The sequence below is a fragment of the Terrapene carolina genome, unplaced genomic scaffold (genome assembly GCF_002925995.2).
Source record: "Terrapene carolina triunguis isolate 2854851 unplaced genomic scaffold, T_m_triunguis-2.0 Scaffold139, whole genome shotgun sequence".
Classification (NCBI taxonomy): Eukaryota; Metazoa; Chordata; order Testudines; family Emydidae; genus Terrapene; species Terrapene triunguis.
This window is the reverse complement of record NW_020664490.1, coordinates 5,274,218-5,292,667: the sequence shown is the minus strand read 5'-3', so window position 1 is coordinate 5,292,667 and position 18,450 is coordinate 5,274,218. Positions and strand designations below refer to the sequence as shown.

The 18,450-nt window shown below is 41.9% G+C and overlaps 1 protein-coding gene across 1 annotated transcript; it reads right to left on the bottom strand.

Annotated features, from left to right (window-relative positions):
• Positions 1-2,155: 2,155 nt before the first annotated feature.
• On the bottom strand, positions 2,156-15,382 carry LOC112124119 (proteasome maturation protein). Its single transcript, XM_024222663.2, has 6 exons — positions 15,279-15,382; positions 11,597-11,694; positions 8,328-8,388; positions 6,120-6,221; positions 3,888-3,981; positions 2,156-2,467 (listed from the first exon to the last, which is right to left on the bottom strand). Exons 1-6 carry the CDS (start codon positions 15,279-15,281, stop codon positions 2,400-2,402), a joined length of 426 nt encoding a protein of 141 aa, XP_024078431.1. The 5' UTR covers positions 15,282-15,382; the 3' UTR covers positions 2,156-2,399.
• Positions 15,383-18,450: the final 3,068 nt, after the last annotated feature.

Genomic DNA, 18,450 nt, shown 5'->3' with positions numbered 1-18,450 from the left:
TTTACACTTCTTGTCCTTACCTTCAAGGCTATCCACATCCACCTCAGCCTATACCTTGAATCTATTTGCTTAACCTGTGCCCTCCTTTTACCCTTTCACTACTCCCATACCACTGTCCTCGCCCCCCCATTTAGTTCCTTCTACTCCTCTCTCTATGCCAAGGCCTCACCATGAAATCTAGTCACTTAATAGCTGGGCCAGATATTTGCAGCAAATATCCTAATTATGACTGCTCACAGTGAAGACCAGAAAACCACCCTAAAGAGCAAGGAAAAAAAAAAAATTAACAGGCCTATTTTTGTTCACTCATTTGTCCAATTTAAGCTCACTTAAGTGAAGATTATGTACATGCAAGGCTCTACATACTCTACAGCAAACGATGTAAATTTGCTTTGATAACAAGACTCCCTGACTTCTGCAGCTCTCCAGTGAAGCAGACTGGAAATTCCACAACCACCTTAGGTAATTTAGAAATTGAAGTTTTTTTTTCTTTTTACTAAGTTAAATATGAAAATAAATAATGCAGTCAGGAAAGTATCCCTTCTGGAGTGTAACATGCTGCCTCCACATTCTTCAATTTGCTGCAAGATTTTGTATTAAAAATGCATAACTGCATTGTAGAATTGGCAGGAAGTGAAGCTGGTTGTTTTGGCCCACAGGAGTAGGGAACAGTTGGGGCTTTTGGCACATAGACAGGCATAGCAGACACTTTGGGGTTGTGGAATAAACTTGTACCTGCACATTTCTGTGGAAGTATTCAGCAATGCTAGAGTAGAGAACAAGGCTGACATTTAAGTTCTCAACATTATGCTTGAGTTAACATCCAAATCTGCTGAATGGATGCGGTTCCCATGTCTCAGAATTACTGTTTCAGGCCATTTACAGACTTGGGGAGACTTCATTGCATTAAGCTTATTTTTGGAAGGTTTTCTTTGCAATCATTGGGTCTTGAGATGGATGATTGATTTTTTTCTTTTTTTTAAAAGAAGAAAGTTCAGATACTGGAGCATAATTCTTGCGATAGACCCTGCTTCTAAAAGATGCAGCAATCCGTAACATTTAGGCTGGTTACATTCTCAAAATGTACATGACACACTTTGACCATTGTATGGGAAGAGAATCAACAGGAGAATGGTCCTAAACTTCTTGCAAGGATTTATAATACGTTATGCATACAAGCTATTCTAAGTTAATTATAACACAGCCTGTGTAATTTAAATAAAAATACACCCTTTAAACTTACAGAAAACAGCTTTAATCTGGCTATTCATTTATAAAAGATGCATTTGTGTAGCTTTTAATTTTAGAATCTCCCTTTGGTTATCCCCAGATAAGATTGTTTACTTACAACCAAGTCAGTTCAGTTTTAATTTTATGTTCTGCAGTTATGTAAAATAAAAATTTATGTTCTTACTGTAACATTTCTGTGATGCAGTCTGTCAGATGTGCCTTTGTTCATACAAACATTTTAAATTTTACATTTTCTTTCTCAACAGTGGTATTTTTCCCTTAACTGTTAAATGTTGCTAAGTGGTTATTTTAAGTTTCCATGTAGGCTGGAACATAGCCCAAAATAGGGCTACAGAAGCTCTAATTTCACAGAGCAATGGTACCCAGTAAGGCTGTTGTGAAATCCAAAAGGAGGGTTTCCCCCCTCAAAAGTAGCTAGGTAAAGCCAAATTCAGCTCCCAACTCTTCCTAGGGAGCAGTGTCTAATTCTATCCTAAGGGGCAACTGAGCTCCAGTGAATGAGCATCTCGGACATCTTAGCTGGGGCAGACAAATGTGTGTGGCAGGGTTCTTTTCTACCAGGGAGCTACTGAGGTTCCTTAAAGGGGCTGCAAGTGATGAGAGTAACATTGCTTGGGTTGGAGGTCAGGGACTTGAGTTGTGATTAAATATATTTTGGAAACCACAGCATTTATAGCAATTTTTTATTCAACGTTTAAAAGATTTCAAGAACAAAAAGTGATTCAGTGGAAAATGCCTGTTTTATATTGAAAAAAGTTCTTTTGCAAGAACATGCATTCCCTGCATTTACCTACAGTAATCAATTTTAAAATGCACATGCATTTTTGGACTTCTTGTAGTATATGTATAATATTTCAAAAACTAAGCAGCTATTGTCCTGAGCAATATATGAAGAGTCGTCTTCTTGTACAGTTTTAAAATACCCAGTTGTAGGACATTTATATTGACAGTAAGCAGAGAATAAATCATAATAGACTTTAAACATTTAATGTGCCTATTCATCAAGTAAGGCAAGAGCTCTCCTGTGGGTAAGTTAACAAAAACATTGTGTCAATGTAATATTAATATTGTACACTGAACCTGTAGTATAGTATAAAGACACATACAAGAAATGTTTTCATGAACAGTAGGTTCGGACTACATTTGTGTTACAATAAACCAAGCTTGTATTCCACCATCACATGTGGTTCTCCCATAACTTCACTCTGCGATGGGTCTAGAAAATAGACAGTAAAATATTTACAAAGTTAGTAACACTTTGAAACAAACTATCATAAGACAAGATGACTATATTTCCTCTAGATGTATATGTTTATAGGAGGGGTTCTCAAACTGGGGGTTGTGATCCCTCGGGAGGTCACAAGGTGGATACATAGGGGTCGTGAGGTGTCAGCTCTGTGGGGTTGACAGCCCTGAGCCCCCATTACATTAAATTGCCACCCTCCCCCATTTTTAAATTTATAAGGAGGGGGGTCATGCTCAGAGGCTTGCTGTGTGCAAGGAGTCACCAATACAAAAAGTCTGAAAACGTCTGGTTTATAGCAATGTGCACATCTTGATTACTGAGAAAAGTTCTGCAGTGTATGCTTCAAATCTGTCGACCTTTAAATATCTGTTCTAAGCAACAACCGGGGGAAGGAAACCCGGCAAAGGTTTCCTTTCTAGGGAAAAGGAGGAGGGGCAACAGGAAGGTATGCTATGTTCAAGCACCAGAGAGTTACACATCATACAAGACCTAGGACAATAAATTAAGTACAACAGACAGAAAAACCAACAAGTTTTAAACTTCGTTTTAAGTTGAAATGGCATATCAGCAACATGAGTGTGACAAAAGAAAGTTTTACAAAGTAATGATCAAAGCCCAGTACTTAATTAAAAAAAAAATAGAATTAGAGAATGGTTACAACACTAAAAAGCAACAGTGAAAATTAGTTTCAAGTGGGTGCATGTGTATAGAAAAAGACAGAGCCCAAGTCTAGTAGGTAAGATAGTATATCGAAAGAGAAATATCAGAATGAGAACTTCAAACTTCACACTAAAAAACCAGCAATCATACTGGAGTGCAACCCAAACACCACATGTGGTGCTTCATTTAAACAGGGCTTCTAGGAGCAAAATTATGCATGGGGGCAGACTGACTCCCCCTTCATATCAACCACTGGAGTGGGGGCAATGCACATTGGGAAGCAATATACTTTGCCCTAATGGATAGGGCAGACAGTGCTCCTTCTATGCACAGTACAAACTGGGCCCCTCTGAGGCACATTCCCTTCAGCACTCCTCCAGGAATACTGAGGCACCATAATTTAGCCCCAGATGATAAAAACCACTTCTCCAATAAATTTTTATTGGCATTTATTCTCTTTCACTACTATTAAAACATGGGTTAGGGGATATGTTACACATCCAAATACAAGACACAATTTTGCTTCACATTTCAGGATAACCCCAGGAGAACAAGCAGCTTCACCATATTTATTTTTTTCCTGATATATCCCTTTTCTAACCTCTAAACTTGAATTAATAAAAAACTGTCGGGGGCACAGAAATCTTGACAGTTCCCAAATCTCACCTTTCTGATAGCCCTGAGAAAGTTTTGACAGCTTACAAAATCTTTGAAAGAAAACATAATTTACCATTAAGAATATCCTCAAAACCAATGCATTCATCATTTCCTCTCAGTGTATCCAGCGCTATATTTGAGCTATGCAGAAACGGAAGACGTTGGATCTGTGAAAACACAGCAAGAGTCAGAAAGAAACGCAGGTTTCTCATATTCAGGCTTCCCAAGTCCCGACTGTAATTAAAAGTGACAGGCAAAGTAATTTGTTCTTTGGGAAATGACAGAATGATAACACGGACTCGAGTGTAGAGATATTCTAGCCTCCACACATTTGTCTCAAGACCTGTCTGGCACCTCGTCCTATAGTCAAAGCATGGGATCAAAACATCAAAATGCACTATCATGAAAAACTGTTTTCAATTTCAGTAGGAAAATATGCCCACTGTTTTCTGCCAAATATCTGTGAATGGTCACTACAAAGTATCTTTACCTTGAGTGACAGCTTGAGAGTTACAAGATTAGTAAACATACATTTCAATAATTTGGTAAGCTAATTTATTTTCAATTTTATTTTTTCAATCCATATATCAAAAGAGAGTAAAAAGCACATCAACAGGCTATACCATTATATTAATGAACTTGTATGGCCCTCCCTAAGAGTCATTAGATTATGAACATCATTTCTCCGATCTCCCCTAGAAGCAGCCTTAATGAGGTCTTGGTCCATGATTAGGGCTCCTAGGCACTACAATAATACAAACAAACAACAACAACAAAGCTTGAGATTGGCTCTTGCTCAAAAGGACAGGTTTATGTCATGTGCACCATCAGACCACCATATGATTGTGGAGGAAGGCTCTGCACATGTCACTGCGTATGTAGTAAGGCAACTGACTAAAATGACAAGTAAAGAGCTCAGATCACAAGATGCACATCAGACAGCAGCATATTTGTATTCACAACTGCCTTTGACATAGAAAAACTTTACTGGTAAGTTATTGCGAGTACTTGTTTTTTATATATAACAAAGCATAGCTGTCTCTTGCTTGTGGGTATACTGGATTTGTAATTATCCATAATATTTGCTAGAACAGCTGCACTTTAATCAGTTCCAATACTAATACTATTCCAACTCAAATGCTGTAAAAAGGTAAAGTTAAGGTATAGGCACATATCACTGGTAAGAGTTCATATTATCTTCTAAGAACACTAAAGATAACAAGCAAAGGCCAACAAGTATCCTAAGGTCACAAGAATTTCTTCTCTCCTGCATAACTAAGGCAATCCACATGTAGGGGGGAAAATGTCTTTGCTCTCACCACTCTCCCTTCCTGCCAGATATGCAAGAAGCTGTGGGAGAAAAGCTCTCCCCCAACAGATCTCAGATCTGCAGGGAGGAGTGACTGGGTGAGAGCAGGAAAAATTCCAGCATTTCTTGTAGGTCTTCTGGTGTCTGCAGGGCAGGAAACCCACAGCAAACCTTATGAGGCTTGTTGTGGGCCAACACCTAACCCTTAGGATGGGGTAGTTCCCTATTCCACCTAAACACACATCTGTAGTAGGTGCCTTAGCCGCAAACAAGCCCAAACAGGCTTGTCAATCTTTAATTACCTCAAATACATTCACTGGGGACAAACAAGTCTACTATGGCTTCTGGGGGTGGAGTGGGGGGGGGGGGGGGGAGACGGACATGCAGCAGTCAAAGATTATCTCCAATGAACTCAGAAGGGGTGGTGGGTACAATCTCCCACTGAACTTAAACTTTGGGGGCTGGTCCCCAGTGAACTTTCCAAGGCTTACAAAGAAGGGCTGATGGGGGGGGGGGGGGGGTGCACATAGGGTTTTACTGCCCCCATCTCTCCCCCATCTCCTTGTATGCTCCAGCCTCCCAAACTCCTTTAGTTTGCAGGAGCAGAGTTCCCTTCCTGTGATTCCTCGGGAGGTTTGCCAGAAAGAACATTGGTCTTGGGGAAGGAAATCAGGGATATAACTTCCATTCCAGTGGTCCTCCTCCCAAGGCCTGCAGGTTGGGAGAATCTCACACAAGACTTAAGAAGTTCAGCTTCACTTCACCTGGAATTTGCTATGATAACAGAACTCAATGTTTCAAATAAGCAGCATTAGTTTTATCATGAGCAATAAAGTCAGTTCTGCTTAGAGTTTGCTTGAAAAATGTATAGAAGATGAACAGCTGTTATCTAATATATTTTGAAAGAAACAAATGCTTTTTAAAAAGCATGTTTGCAGATATGTCTATAACTTAACTAAGGCAATTCATATTACTAGAATAATTAAAAATGCCTACCTGCTTTGCTGCTCTGAATTCCATTTGCAGCTTTAGAGGTGCATGGAGTCCTTGAATATTTCTCAGAGTCGATAAATTCATTTTATCTTGGTTTAGCTGAAACTATCAAAAGATTTTTTTTTAAAAGCTCCATTTAATTATAGCTATAGAAAATATATTTGTAAAATTATACTTCAATGAACATGCATATGGAAAACATCCTCAGCAAAAAAAAAAAAAAAAAAATACAATAAATAGGTTGCTAGATTTATAAACCTCGATGTGTAAGAAAATTGCCAGAATATTAACTCATTTGTTTTAAATAACTGAGAAAGAAAAACTAATTTTAAAATCATGCATTACATGCTGCTTGCTACTTGCTAAAGCTGTATTTTGTTATTTTTGGCAAGCAGAATACACAGGACTCCACCAAGTGGAGTAGTTGTGTATTACTTTGAAGTGTCACTAAGCAATTTCAAGAAATTATTAAAATATTAGTAGCCCAGAAAGGGGAAAGCCAAGCATCTTGGCCCAAAAGAATCCATGGCAGGCCTTATAAACTGACAAGAAGAGTAACTTTTTTTGCTATCATTGAAAAATATAAGAAGCCTATATTTGGCAAACTTTTCCTATTTCCAGTATAATGAAATTACTTTATATACAATCTCAGCAGATATTTATTTTTGTTAAATATCTTGTACACGAGTCCCAGTGTTTAAAATCATTTAGGAAAGCAAGTGTTGAGTCTTGACTCCTTACTGGGTCCTCTGGCACTAATAACAAGAAATATAGCGTATGGATACCTACTTAATAGGTACTGGTTTCTGATAACAAAAGACATTTTGATTGGTCAAATAAACTTTTCAAGTATAAACTAAAAATCATTTTGCATGTATTTCCAGTATTTCCATGGGAGGGAAGGGGAGGGGGGGTTTGGCTCCAGGTTTTGCATTGATGCTACTGATAGCAGCACCATATTCAGTGACAGAAGATTGTGATTTTTCCTGGTTTTTGTATTTTCTTAATATTCAGAAGTTATACTTGTAACGTTTATGATAACAATATATTGGTGTAAGAGTCATTGATGTTTCCAAAGAAGACATTTAGCATAAACAAGCAGAAGTATAAGTTACAGGACAGGATACCATCTCTAGGCAAAACATCAAAGGTCTAGTCCATGGGTTGGCAACCTTTCAGAAGTGGTGTGCCGAGTCTTCATTTATTCACTCTGATTTAAGGTTTCGCGTGCCAGTAATACATTTTAACATTTTTAGAAGGTCTCGTTCTGTAAGTCTAAATAATATATAACTAAACCAGTGTTGTATGTAAAGAAAATAAGGTTTTTAAAATGCTTAGGAAGCTTCATTTAAAATTAAATTAAAATGCAGAACCCCCGCAGAGCGGTGGCCAGGACCCGGGCAGTGTGAGTGCCGCTGAAAATCAGCTCGCGTGCCGCATTCGGCACGCGTGCCATAGGTTGCCTACCCCTGGTCTAGTCGGTCTCTGTAATTTTCATCAGAAGTCCAGAAGCTTTACTTCTTTAGCTTACTACATTAGCCTTGCCAGTGTCTTTTGCTATTTAAAAGTGGGGCTTATGACATACCAAGCAAAGATATTTAGTTTCTTTGCTATTAATGCAATTTGTAGAGTTTATAAACTTCTACAGCAATAAGAACAACCATAACCATTTCAGCATAATACAGGAGTAATATTTTGGTATATTACTAAAATGAACCCAAAAGTGTATCTCCTGAAGATGTTTAGTTCTACTCCATCAAATCTCCTGTGCTGAGATAAACCCTAGCAGTTCTTTCAGCTACACCTCTACCCCGATATAACGCGACCCGATATAACACGAATTTGGATATAACGCGGTAAAGCGGCGCTCTGGGGGGGCGGGGCTGTGCACTCCAGTGGATCAAAGCAAGTTCGATATAACGCTGTTTCACCTATAACGCGGTAAGATTTTTTGGCTCCCGAGGACAGCGTTATATCGAGGTAGAGGTGTATTAACCAACCCCCACCTGTCAAAAATTCACAAATTATATCACAGCAATACTGCTGTTAGGCATCTTTATTCAATTAATGTTAGAATGCTATTCACCACTGACTGGGATGCACTGAAATTGCGCTTGTCAAGCAGTTAACAGTAACAATAGCCCTTAAACTTTGTAACTAGCTGATGGTAAGAAACTTTTAAAAGGTTATCAAATTCAGTATTGCACTTACATTTTTTTCTGACAGTTCCAAAGGATGGCTGGGCAAAAGTTCATTTTTTACACTTGTAAAGCTAAAAATGCAAACAAAAGGGTTTTTTTTAAAGTCACAGAAGAACCAAAAATCAATGCACCAATTTCTAGTCTGACATTAATTCCAGATACAAACATCAAGCTATAATTAGTGCTCATTTAGAACAAGGAAAAAACCTGTACAAGAACTTCATTCTTTTTCTGCTTCAGCTTCAAGCTTAACATAAAAGCAGTCATGTTTTTTCTTCCCCCAGCTCCAGCTCACAAACAGAAGACAAATTTAACTTGACTACCTGAATACACCCTGGTGTTATTGGTTAATTTATGGATAATCTACATGTGTGACTAGGGTGACCAGATAGCAAGTGTGAAAAATCGGGACGGGGGGTAATAGGTAACTATATAATAAAAAAGCCCCCAAAATCAGGACTGTCCCTATAAAATCGGGACATCTGGTCACCCTATGTGTGACCCTAAGAGCATCCTTGTGCCAAAAGACAAGGGTTTGCCTGGTACCCAGCAATGAGTTTCAGCTGCCCTGACCAACTCAGTGTACCCCAACTCACTAATATTACAATCTGTATCTAAAAGGTGTAATGTAATAGGTCATTGGAAAACTAATAACTCACTGATCATTAATATTCTTATGTGATTTATGTACAGTCAACCCTTGAAGAACTTTAGAGATAGGCTGGAAATATATGACTAAAAGGTGTTTATCAAATCCCCCTGACATGCCTGGTTTAAACAGGTTTTCCTCAAACAAAGGAAAAAGGCCAGGTGTGGCCAAATTCAATGGGCTACTCATTTGTATGAGAAATTGCAGGAAGAGATCATTTGCATTGTAAAAGTCACCAGTGGAGGAGAAGACAGCATACAGTCTGCAGGAGGCAGCATGGCATTCACACGCAGCAGGGAAAAGGAAATGTATCTAGGGATACACTTCAGAAGAATACATTTCAAAAATTTACCAGACTATAGAGGGGGAGTGAACCCCGAAATTACCCTTCACCTGAGGAGACAAAGGAACCAAGCACTTTAAGCTCTGTGAAGCTCAGAATTAGAAGAACTCAAGTTAGCAGACCCTGGGTTTGTAAACCTAAGGCTTAAACATCTACAATCATTTGTAATCACAGGTTAGGAATTGTTGAACCCTGGGTCTTAACCTGGGGTTCCAATGTTTACACTGCATTATGCAGGCCCGAGTCCAACCACTTATATCCCAGTCTTCCAAGCACCCTCTCAAAATGTGGCCACTTTAGCCCTTTGTTCATAGTGCAGCATAGGAAAACTTGACTGTCCACCCAACTTGACAGTTCAGAGGATAAAAAAAGTCAGCCTGTGGGATACTTTTGGCAGACTCCCAGAGCACAAGACTAGTGGGGCTACGTCTATGCTACAAAGCAACAGGGCTTGAACACGGGGTCATGGTTTGACTGAGGCTTGGACCCGCCACCCCGTGGGGTCTTGGGACCCAGGGTCCGAGCCCTGGGTTACCACAATTTGTGTGCATACAGGTGGGATTAGGTTTGAGCCTCAGATCGAACCCTGAGTTTACACTGCAGTGTAAACATACCCTTGGTGAGAAACACTTCTTTGAACAAGAGACTTAAACCAGGTTTTAGTCTTAGAAGCGTGTTTTCACTTTTATTTCCTTGTAATCCTTTCTATCTTTATTCCTTATACTCGGTATCACTTAAACCTATGACTTTTTGTTTAATGACCTTGTTTTACTTTTACCATAAATCAATTCAGTGCTGTGATTGAAATAAGAGCATTTGTAACCCCCCCCCTTCCCATGAATTAATGAGTTGCAGTGAATTGTCTTTTTAAAGGAGCAACAAATGACTACTCTGTGAATGTTCAGGAGGGCTGGACACAGCACAGTGACGTCTCTGGGAAGCTTGGGAGTTCACCGATTGTTTCCTGCAAAGCAAGGTTTGGATAAGAGTCCTAAAGAGTTTGATGTCAAGGCGGACAAGCTGGTGTGTCAGGGAGTTGTCACACAGCTTAGCAGTAGCAACACACTGTCCTGCTGAGACTGAAAGGGGTAACTCACAATTCTGGGAACCTCAGCAGATTGTGGTAATGGTAGATGGTTCTGTGGAAATTCAGGACTGGGAAGGCACTGGGGTCACTCTGCAAAAAAGTAACTGGATGGTGGAAGCCAGGGTGTGACCTCCATGCTTGTAAAGCTAGCTATTGGTATCAAGGCAGTGGGCCATAGCAGCATAGCATTTAAGGCACTCACAGTTGTAGGGCAGGTGGTGACACAACCCTTACCAGTCTGGATTGAACGTCACAACATGGTACTTAATTCCCTGACTATACTGTTACATGCAAGCCTCGGATTTTCTTTCTGAATCGGTTCGATAAGCATTTTAAATTTCAACAGAAGTATTTATACTTCTATTCTAGATGTATATTTTATATACACACATGTATACAGATATGGTTCTGACTACCAACCATCTGAAACATTACCAAGTAGTGTAAAAATATTAGGCCATTTTCCACATTGTTAATTCTATTTCATATGTCATTAGTAGCTGAAGTCAACCATTTTGGCCAACGTTAAAAGAGCATGTGCAACTACTTTCTTTAAAAAAAAAAAAGAAAACACAGTTCATATATGAGCAGGGATGGAAATTAAGCTTTTTCTATCAGTTGTTCAAAGGTGCAGCCTTATACAGATCACTAATTACAAAGCTGTTTGTATTTATTATTTGCTTCTAAGAATGAGGTTTCATAGGAAACAAGCTCTTGACACAATGCTCCTACTATAATTATACATAAAGTGACTATACCAGTGGTTCTTAACCAGCACACAGCTGCGGCCCATGTAGATGTACAGGTAGTATATACACCTCTACCCCGATATAACGCGACCCGATATAACACAAATTCGGATATAATGCGGTAAAGCAGTGCTCCGGCGGATCAAAGCAAGTTAGATATAACGTGGTTTCACCTATAACACGGTAAAAAATTTTGGCTCCCAAGGACAGCGTTATATCGGGGTAGAGGTGTATATTGTGTGGACGTAGCCCACATTGAGAGCTGCATATGCAGCCCACGATGGTAAATAGGTTGAGGACTACTGGACTAGACATATCTTTTGATATAAAGTATATGGCCAAGAAGCGCATGTTCTAAAACAGGTGCATAATACATATAAACTTTCTTCCTACATACTTAGAATTTCAGTTTGGTTATGGTACACTATATTAGCAGGCAGACAAGGCATACCCTCTGCGTAGAATATCATGACCTCCAAATGCTCCACTAGCTGAAAATTCAGCAATTGGGATGCTATCCTTAAGCTGAGATCCAACTCCTCTGGAATTCTGAAACAAAAAGCAAGGATTACTTTTACAGAATTAGGACCCATTCAGTGCTTCTGTTAACTCTGACAAATGAAAATTTAGATTAATTTCTTGGTAGTTATACCAAAAAAGAGTTATCCATTGAGCTGTTTGATGTCTCTTTAAAACTACATATGCACAAGCCTTAGTCTTCAGGGTGACTGATCTTTAACTGAGACTATAAATGCCATTTAATTAGGACACCTTGAAGTGATTCAGCAGTGCTTAGATCTCTTGGAATAGTGTAATATCATGTGTTTGCTCCTCAAACTTGCAAAGGCAGAACAAAAAGAACTTAACACTCTTTTACTATGTGTATGACAGCACCTACCTAAACTGGGTCCCAATCCTGATTGGGGCTTCTGGGCACTACTATAACACAAATATGAAAATGACTGTGCCATCAATTAGGGTTTAGGAAGAAACTTCTATGAGCAGATTGTTCCATAATTGTCCACTACAAGGTTTCTTGCACTCTTCTCTGAAGCATCTAGACTCTGTCAGGTGGAGGATATTGAACCAATGATCAGACATGGCAATTGCTATTTTTCTTTATGCAAAGGGTAATAGAGAAGGTAGAAGACAGTTCTACTTCATAGGGATTGACTGGCATAGCTGTCTGGGGAATTTTGTATTCAATTAAGATTAAACATCTTGTTACCCCAGAAACATAGTAACAAAGTCGAGGGAACTCAGGGAAGATCAACAAAATGTATGTATGTATTTATTGGGGGATGGGATTGAAGGCACTGACTTTCCAGGAGACATAAAACAGTTAAATAAATGCAGAAGACTGGCACTCAGGAGATCGGGGCTCTATTCCCAGCTCTGCCATTCAGCTACTGAGACCTTGGACAAGCCACCTCACCTCTCTGTGCCTCCGTTTCCCCTCTCACACTGCCTGACTTGTCTATTTAAACAGTAAGCTCTTTTGGACAGAGACTGTTTCCTACTATGTGAACGTACAGTGTTTAGCACAATGGAGCCTCCTTGCACTATCATCACACATTTGGAATATGAAAATACAGGAGAAATTATTATTGTATAAGAGGGAATGACTAGAAAACAATGGATGAAGTAAAGTAAACAAAGGCCGAGGAGCCAGAAACATTCCCAAGAGTGAAACACATCAAGTACTTGACAGGGGGGACGGATAGCTCAGTGGTTTGAGCATTAGCCTAATGAAACCCAGGGTTGTGAGTTCAATCCTTGAGGGGGCCACTTAGGGATCTGGGGCAAAATCAGTACTTGTTTCTGTTAGTGAAGGCAGGGGGCTGGACTCGATGACCTTTCAAGGTCCCTTCCAGTTCTAGAGGTATATCTCCATTTATTTATAAGTACTGCTATTGCTTCATAGACTTCTACTTTAAGGCCAGGAGGGATCAATCCTGACCATCTAGTCCAGTATTTTTCAACCTGGGGGTTGCGACTCACAAGAGGGTCCAGGGTCAGGTTTAGGGGGATAGCAAGCAGGGAAACTGCAGGGGTCCTGTGAAGTTACATGCTTCAGCCTCAGGTGGTGGGGCTCAGGCTTCAGCTTTACCCACACTACCCTAGGCTGAAGCACGAGCTTAATGTAGGGGGGCCACAATTTTTTCAAGTGGGGGGCACACTTTTTTTTTTTTTACTACACATATAAAGGTGGTCACTGGCACAAAAAGATTGAGAAACACTGAGCTAGTCTGACCTCCTACATACTGCAGGCCACAGAACCTCATCCACTCACTTCTGTAGTAGGCCCATAACCTCTGGCTGAGTTACTAACATCTTCAAATCTTGATTTAAAGAATTCAAGTTACACAGAATCCAACTTTATTCTAGTTCAAAACCAGCAAGTGACCTATGCCCCATGCTGCAGAGGAAGGTCCCCAGTGTGCCTGCCAATCTGACCTTGGAGAAAATTTCTTCCTGACCCCAAATATGGTGATCAGTTAATCCCTGAACATGTGAGCAAGACTCACCAGCCAGAAACCCAGGAAAAAATTCTCTATAGTAACTCAGAGCCCTCCCATTTTAATGTCCCACCTCAGGCCATTGGAGCTATTTGGTAACATCCAGAGCACGGAGAGGTGCTCCTTGTAGGCAATCTCATCATACCATCCCCTCCATGAACAGTCTTAAATCAAGTTAGGTTATTTGCCCACACTACTTCCCTCGGAAGATGGTTCCAGAACTTCACTCCTCAGATGGTTGAAAACCTTTATCTAATTTCAAGCCTAAATGTATTGATAACCAGTCTACATCCATTTGTTCTTTTGCTAGCATTGGCCCTTAACTTAAATAACTTCTCTCTCCCCCTCCATGGTATTTATCCCTCCGATGTATTTATAGAGAGCAATCATATCTCCCCTCATCCTTCATTATGTTAGGCTAAACAAGCCAAGACCCTTAAGTCGTCTCTTGTAAGGCAGGATCTCCATTCCTCTGATCATCCTAGTAGCCATTCTCTGCACCTGTTCCAGTTTGAATTCATTTTTCTTAAAGATGGGAAACCAGAATTGTGCACATTATTCCAGATGAGGCCTCACCAGTGCTTTGTACAATGGTAATAACACTTCCTTATCTCTACTAGAAATATCTTGCCTGATGCATCCTACAATTGCATGAGCCTTTTTCACAGCCACATCATGTTTGCAGCTCATAGCCATCTTGTGATTGATCAATATAACCACCTTTCTCTTCTGTCACCTCTAACTGATATGATCCCAATTTATAGCAAAAATTCTTGTTGCTAGCCCCTAAGTGCATGACTTTACACCAAAAGCAGGGGTGGATACCTAAACATTAATTGTTGCAAACTCATGGGAAAGAAATAGCAGGAGGCATTGACAACTCTTGCCACTCTATCACAAGTCTTGCACTATACGGTGTTCTTCTTAAAGCCCCAACTCCTAGAGTCAAATGATTCTGTATAAACCTCAGCTTTCATTGCTTGGAAGTAATCGTCTAGTCCTCATGGCTGCCGAGCCAAGCTTTAAGACGCCCTCAAATGCATCCTAAAAGCTCAGAAACCAAAAGGCAAATAAAAAAAACTTAACTCCCTCCCACCGAAAACACCCACTAGTGACATTAAATCAAACTCTCATATTCTGGAGCCGGGGTTAGCGATGCGGAGTGGGAAACTATCCCAGTGGGAGAAGGGGGGATAATCTAACAGATATTCCCATCCCTGGGATACTGATCCCACAGGGTGTGGGTGTGTGGTGGGGGGGTCTGGTGCCACGGCGCCCGTGACACTGCGGGGGGGGGGGGGGGGCGGGAGAGAGGCAGGGAAGGAGCCGGGCGGGAACGAGCTGCTGCTGGCGGGAGCGATTCCCGCTTCCGATTCACCCCCCACTCGCCGCTGCTCCCAGGCACAGAACCGCAGAGCACAAGCCGCCTCCCCGCCGCTGTAAACGCGGGGCCCGGCCACCCCTATGACTCAGCACAGCCTCGCGGCCAGCCCCGGACTGCGGCGACAGGGCCGCGGCGGTGCGCGGGGCCCACACGGCACAGACGCCGACGCGGCCTCCCCCCGGCAGCGGCCGAAGCGCCCCCGGAGCCCTACACCCCGACCCTGAACTCACCATCTTGTCCCCCTCACACACAAACCGTCACTGCTTCCGCCTGCACTGATGACCTCACTTCCGCTCCCAGCGCCGCGTACTACGCCACACGCAAGAAACGCGGTGAGACAGAGCAAGGCGGGCCTGTGGCCGGGGGCGGGGCTAGGCCGTGAGCGCGCGAGTTTGCAGCGCTGCCTCAGGTGTTCGGGCTGGGGGAGGTCGCGTGGGGCCGGGACCTGCAGAGTTTCCGGCTGCGGGGAAGAGCCGCGCCGCGCCGCGGGCTGGACACGGGGTGGGGACGCTGGCCCCGCTGCTGACTCATGCGCAGCCGCAGCTTTGTGTGGGGAGGTTGCTGGGAACAGTTGGCCCCGGCCCCACGCCTAGGCCAGAGGGGATCTCCAAGGGGGGATGAGTCAGCGGCGGCGTGAGGCAGTTGCAGCAGAGGCCGGCCGGGTTCTGGGAGTGTTAGCGGGAGTGGGGTCTGTAGGACGTCATGCGGCAGGTAACTGTCCTTCATGCTGCTGAGCCCTGAGCTGGAGTCCCGCGTGCAGGGCTCAGATCCAGACGTTACAGGAAAGCTGTGGACAAATTGGAGAGTCCAGAGGCAGTGGCGCGGGAAGGGGCCATGGCCCTCCCTTTTTTACCAGCTGTAAGGGCGAGCGACAGGGCGCAGGGCCTCGGGAACAAGGAGCGATGCGTGGGGTGGGACCTTGGGGACAAGGGGGAGCAGGGCCACGGTTTGGGTACTGGTGCCTCCCCCCCCACACTATTAGGGACCTTCTGCTTCTCCAGTCGAGAGGAGAGTAACAAAAATGAAAAAAGGGTTAGAAAACCTGACCTATGTGAACATGTTAAAAGAAAACTCACCAGTCTTCTAATATGTTATGGGCTGTTATGAAGAGTTTTGGGATCAATTGTTGTTCATGTCCACTGAATGTAGGACAAGAAGTAATGGGATCAATCTGCAGCAAGGGAGGTTTATGTTGCATATTAGGAAAAGCTTTCTAACTATAAGGGTAGTTAAGCTCTGGAATAGGCTTCCAAGGGAGGTTGTAAAATCCCTGTCATTAAAGGTTTTTGAGAATAGGTTGGAGAAACCTAGACCATCTCAGCCAGGTGTTTTAGTGGTCTCATATTAGTGCTTGCGGCTGGATTTGATGACTTCTCAAGGTCCCTTTCAGCTCCATGTTTCTGTTATTCTATTCTTGAGTGGAAGGGGGAACTTGTGAGAAATGCCAGCCAGGCAAGAGGCTCTCAGCAGCAGTCTCCTTGGTATTTATAATCAATTTATAATTTATGGTGCTCTATAGAGACCTGTGTCAAATTTGTTTGATTTTTTACCTGCTATAGAAGACATAAATAACTTATGAAGACTTTCTGAAATCCATCAGCTCTTTGGAAGGTTAATGAAGTGTGCATTCATTTGTTCCTCCACAACTCCAGACATAAATATCCAACACCAATATTACTGATTTTTTTTCTAAGAACTGAAGTTCAGAAATTTGTCCACTTTACCTCACGTTTTGCCAAAAATTTCTCTTTTGCTACAAACTTCATGTGTGAAATTTGATGTGCACGGAGTGTAGCTTGAAGGAGTGTGCAAAATCAATTTTATGCTGGAAACATTTCTATATTTTTTTGTTGTACACAAAAATAAAGACTTTGCTACAGCCTTAATTACTGAGAGACTCACGCCAGTCAGTGTCTCTTTGCATAGGCGCTGATTCCATGGGTGCTCCGGGGCTGGAGCACCCATGGGAAAAAATGGTGGGTGCTGAGCACCCACCAGCAGCCCTCCCTATCAGCTCCCCCCAGTGCCTCCCATCTGTTGGTGGGCCCCGCAGATCCGTGCCTCCTGCCTGCCGCAATCAGCTGTTTTGTGGCATTCTAGGGGAGAGGAGCGAGGATGCAGCATGCTTGGGTGGGAAGGGCAGAACTGTGCAGGAAGAGGCAGGGTGGGGCCTTGGGGGAAGGCAGGACCTGGGGCAGAACTGGGGGTTGAGCATCCCCCTGGCACTTTGGAAAGTTGGCGCCTGTGTCTCTCGGTTTTCCTCTAGCAGTAGAAGATCACCACTCAGAAAGTTCCACCAAATCAAAGTTTTGGCCCTTTCTACATTTGTATCAATAAGACTTGCACGTAAATCACAGACTTCAAAAGGATGAGAGTGGAAGACAGCTTTTATTTTCTTTTATGGAAAGCAAGTTCTACCTTGTAAGTTTAAGTGGTGCTCAAATGCCCTGGTGTTGGGGCATTATCATAGACTAGATGTGAATACAAAACCAAATCAAGTTCCTGTTTAACTGCAGCTTACAGAGAGACCATTTTTTTTCACTGAATGTATTTATTTATTGACTCTTTGAGTTTGTTGATCAGGATATGACTGTCAAGATGAAACATCTAACTTTCAAAGTCATCCTTGCAGGACACAGACAGGATACAATCACTCCATGTACATTATTGACATCATTGCAATGCATAGTTTAGGCTGCATAACATAAAAGAATGTACATTGCAAGAAAGATCTGGTTTTCCTTTAAAGACAGACTTTCACACTAGGGGAAACTTCCAGACATAAACATAAATCACAGATATTTTTCTCATCATGTTACCAAGTGTGTTTGAATTTGAACAAGGATTGCTTTTCTCACAGCCTATCTTCTCTTCCCAGTTGATCCTGTAGAAAAAGTTATAATGTGAGGTGATCGTGACATCTCTTCCAGTTCTATGGCAAGGGTCTGATTATCCCTGTAGGTGCATAAATGCAGCTCCATTTGAAGTCAGTGGGAGTTGCACATGTGCAACTGACAGGATGATCAGGGCTCTGGATCAGGCATGAGAAACCAAGTTGGATGGTGAAAGCTCCTATTACTTAGACACAGTGAGATAAATACAAAGCTAGTGTGACTCCAGTAGCTTTAGTGAAGTTACAGTAGAGTTGAATTTGGCATATTGCTTTTAAAAGTGACATCTAAATAATTTAAGAATAAAAGTTTGCCCATTTTTCCTTCTTTGTATATGAAGAAGGCCTGAAATGTTGTTCAAATGGCTTTGTTTCCACTCCCCCCCCCCATACTTTTTTTTTAAAGAAATACCAGGAATGCCAGGTCTTGTCTCCCTGATTTTGCTGAAAAACTTCTTTGGGATTTCAGAGATGTACAGGAGAACCTCAGAGTTATGGACACCTCAGGAATG

Coding starts and splice junctions, on each gene's coding strand:
- LOC112124119 (XM_024222663.2), bottom strand. Junction 8,389..11,596: donor CATGATATTCTACGCAGAGG/GTATGCCTTGTC, acceptor TTGCATTTTTAG/CTTTACAAGTGTAAAAAATG. Junction 6,222..8,327: donor TGGAACTGTCAGAAAAAAAT/GTAAGTGCAATA, acceptor ATCTTTTGATAG/TTTCAGCTAAACCAAGATAA.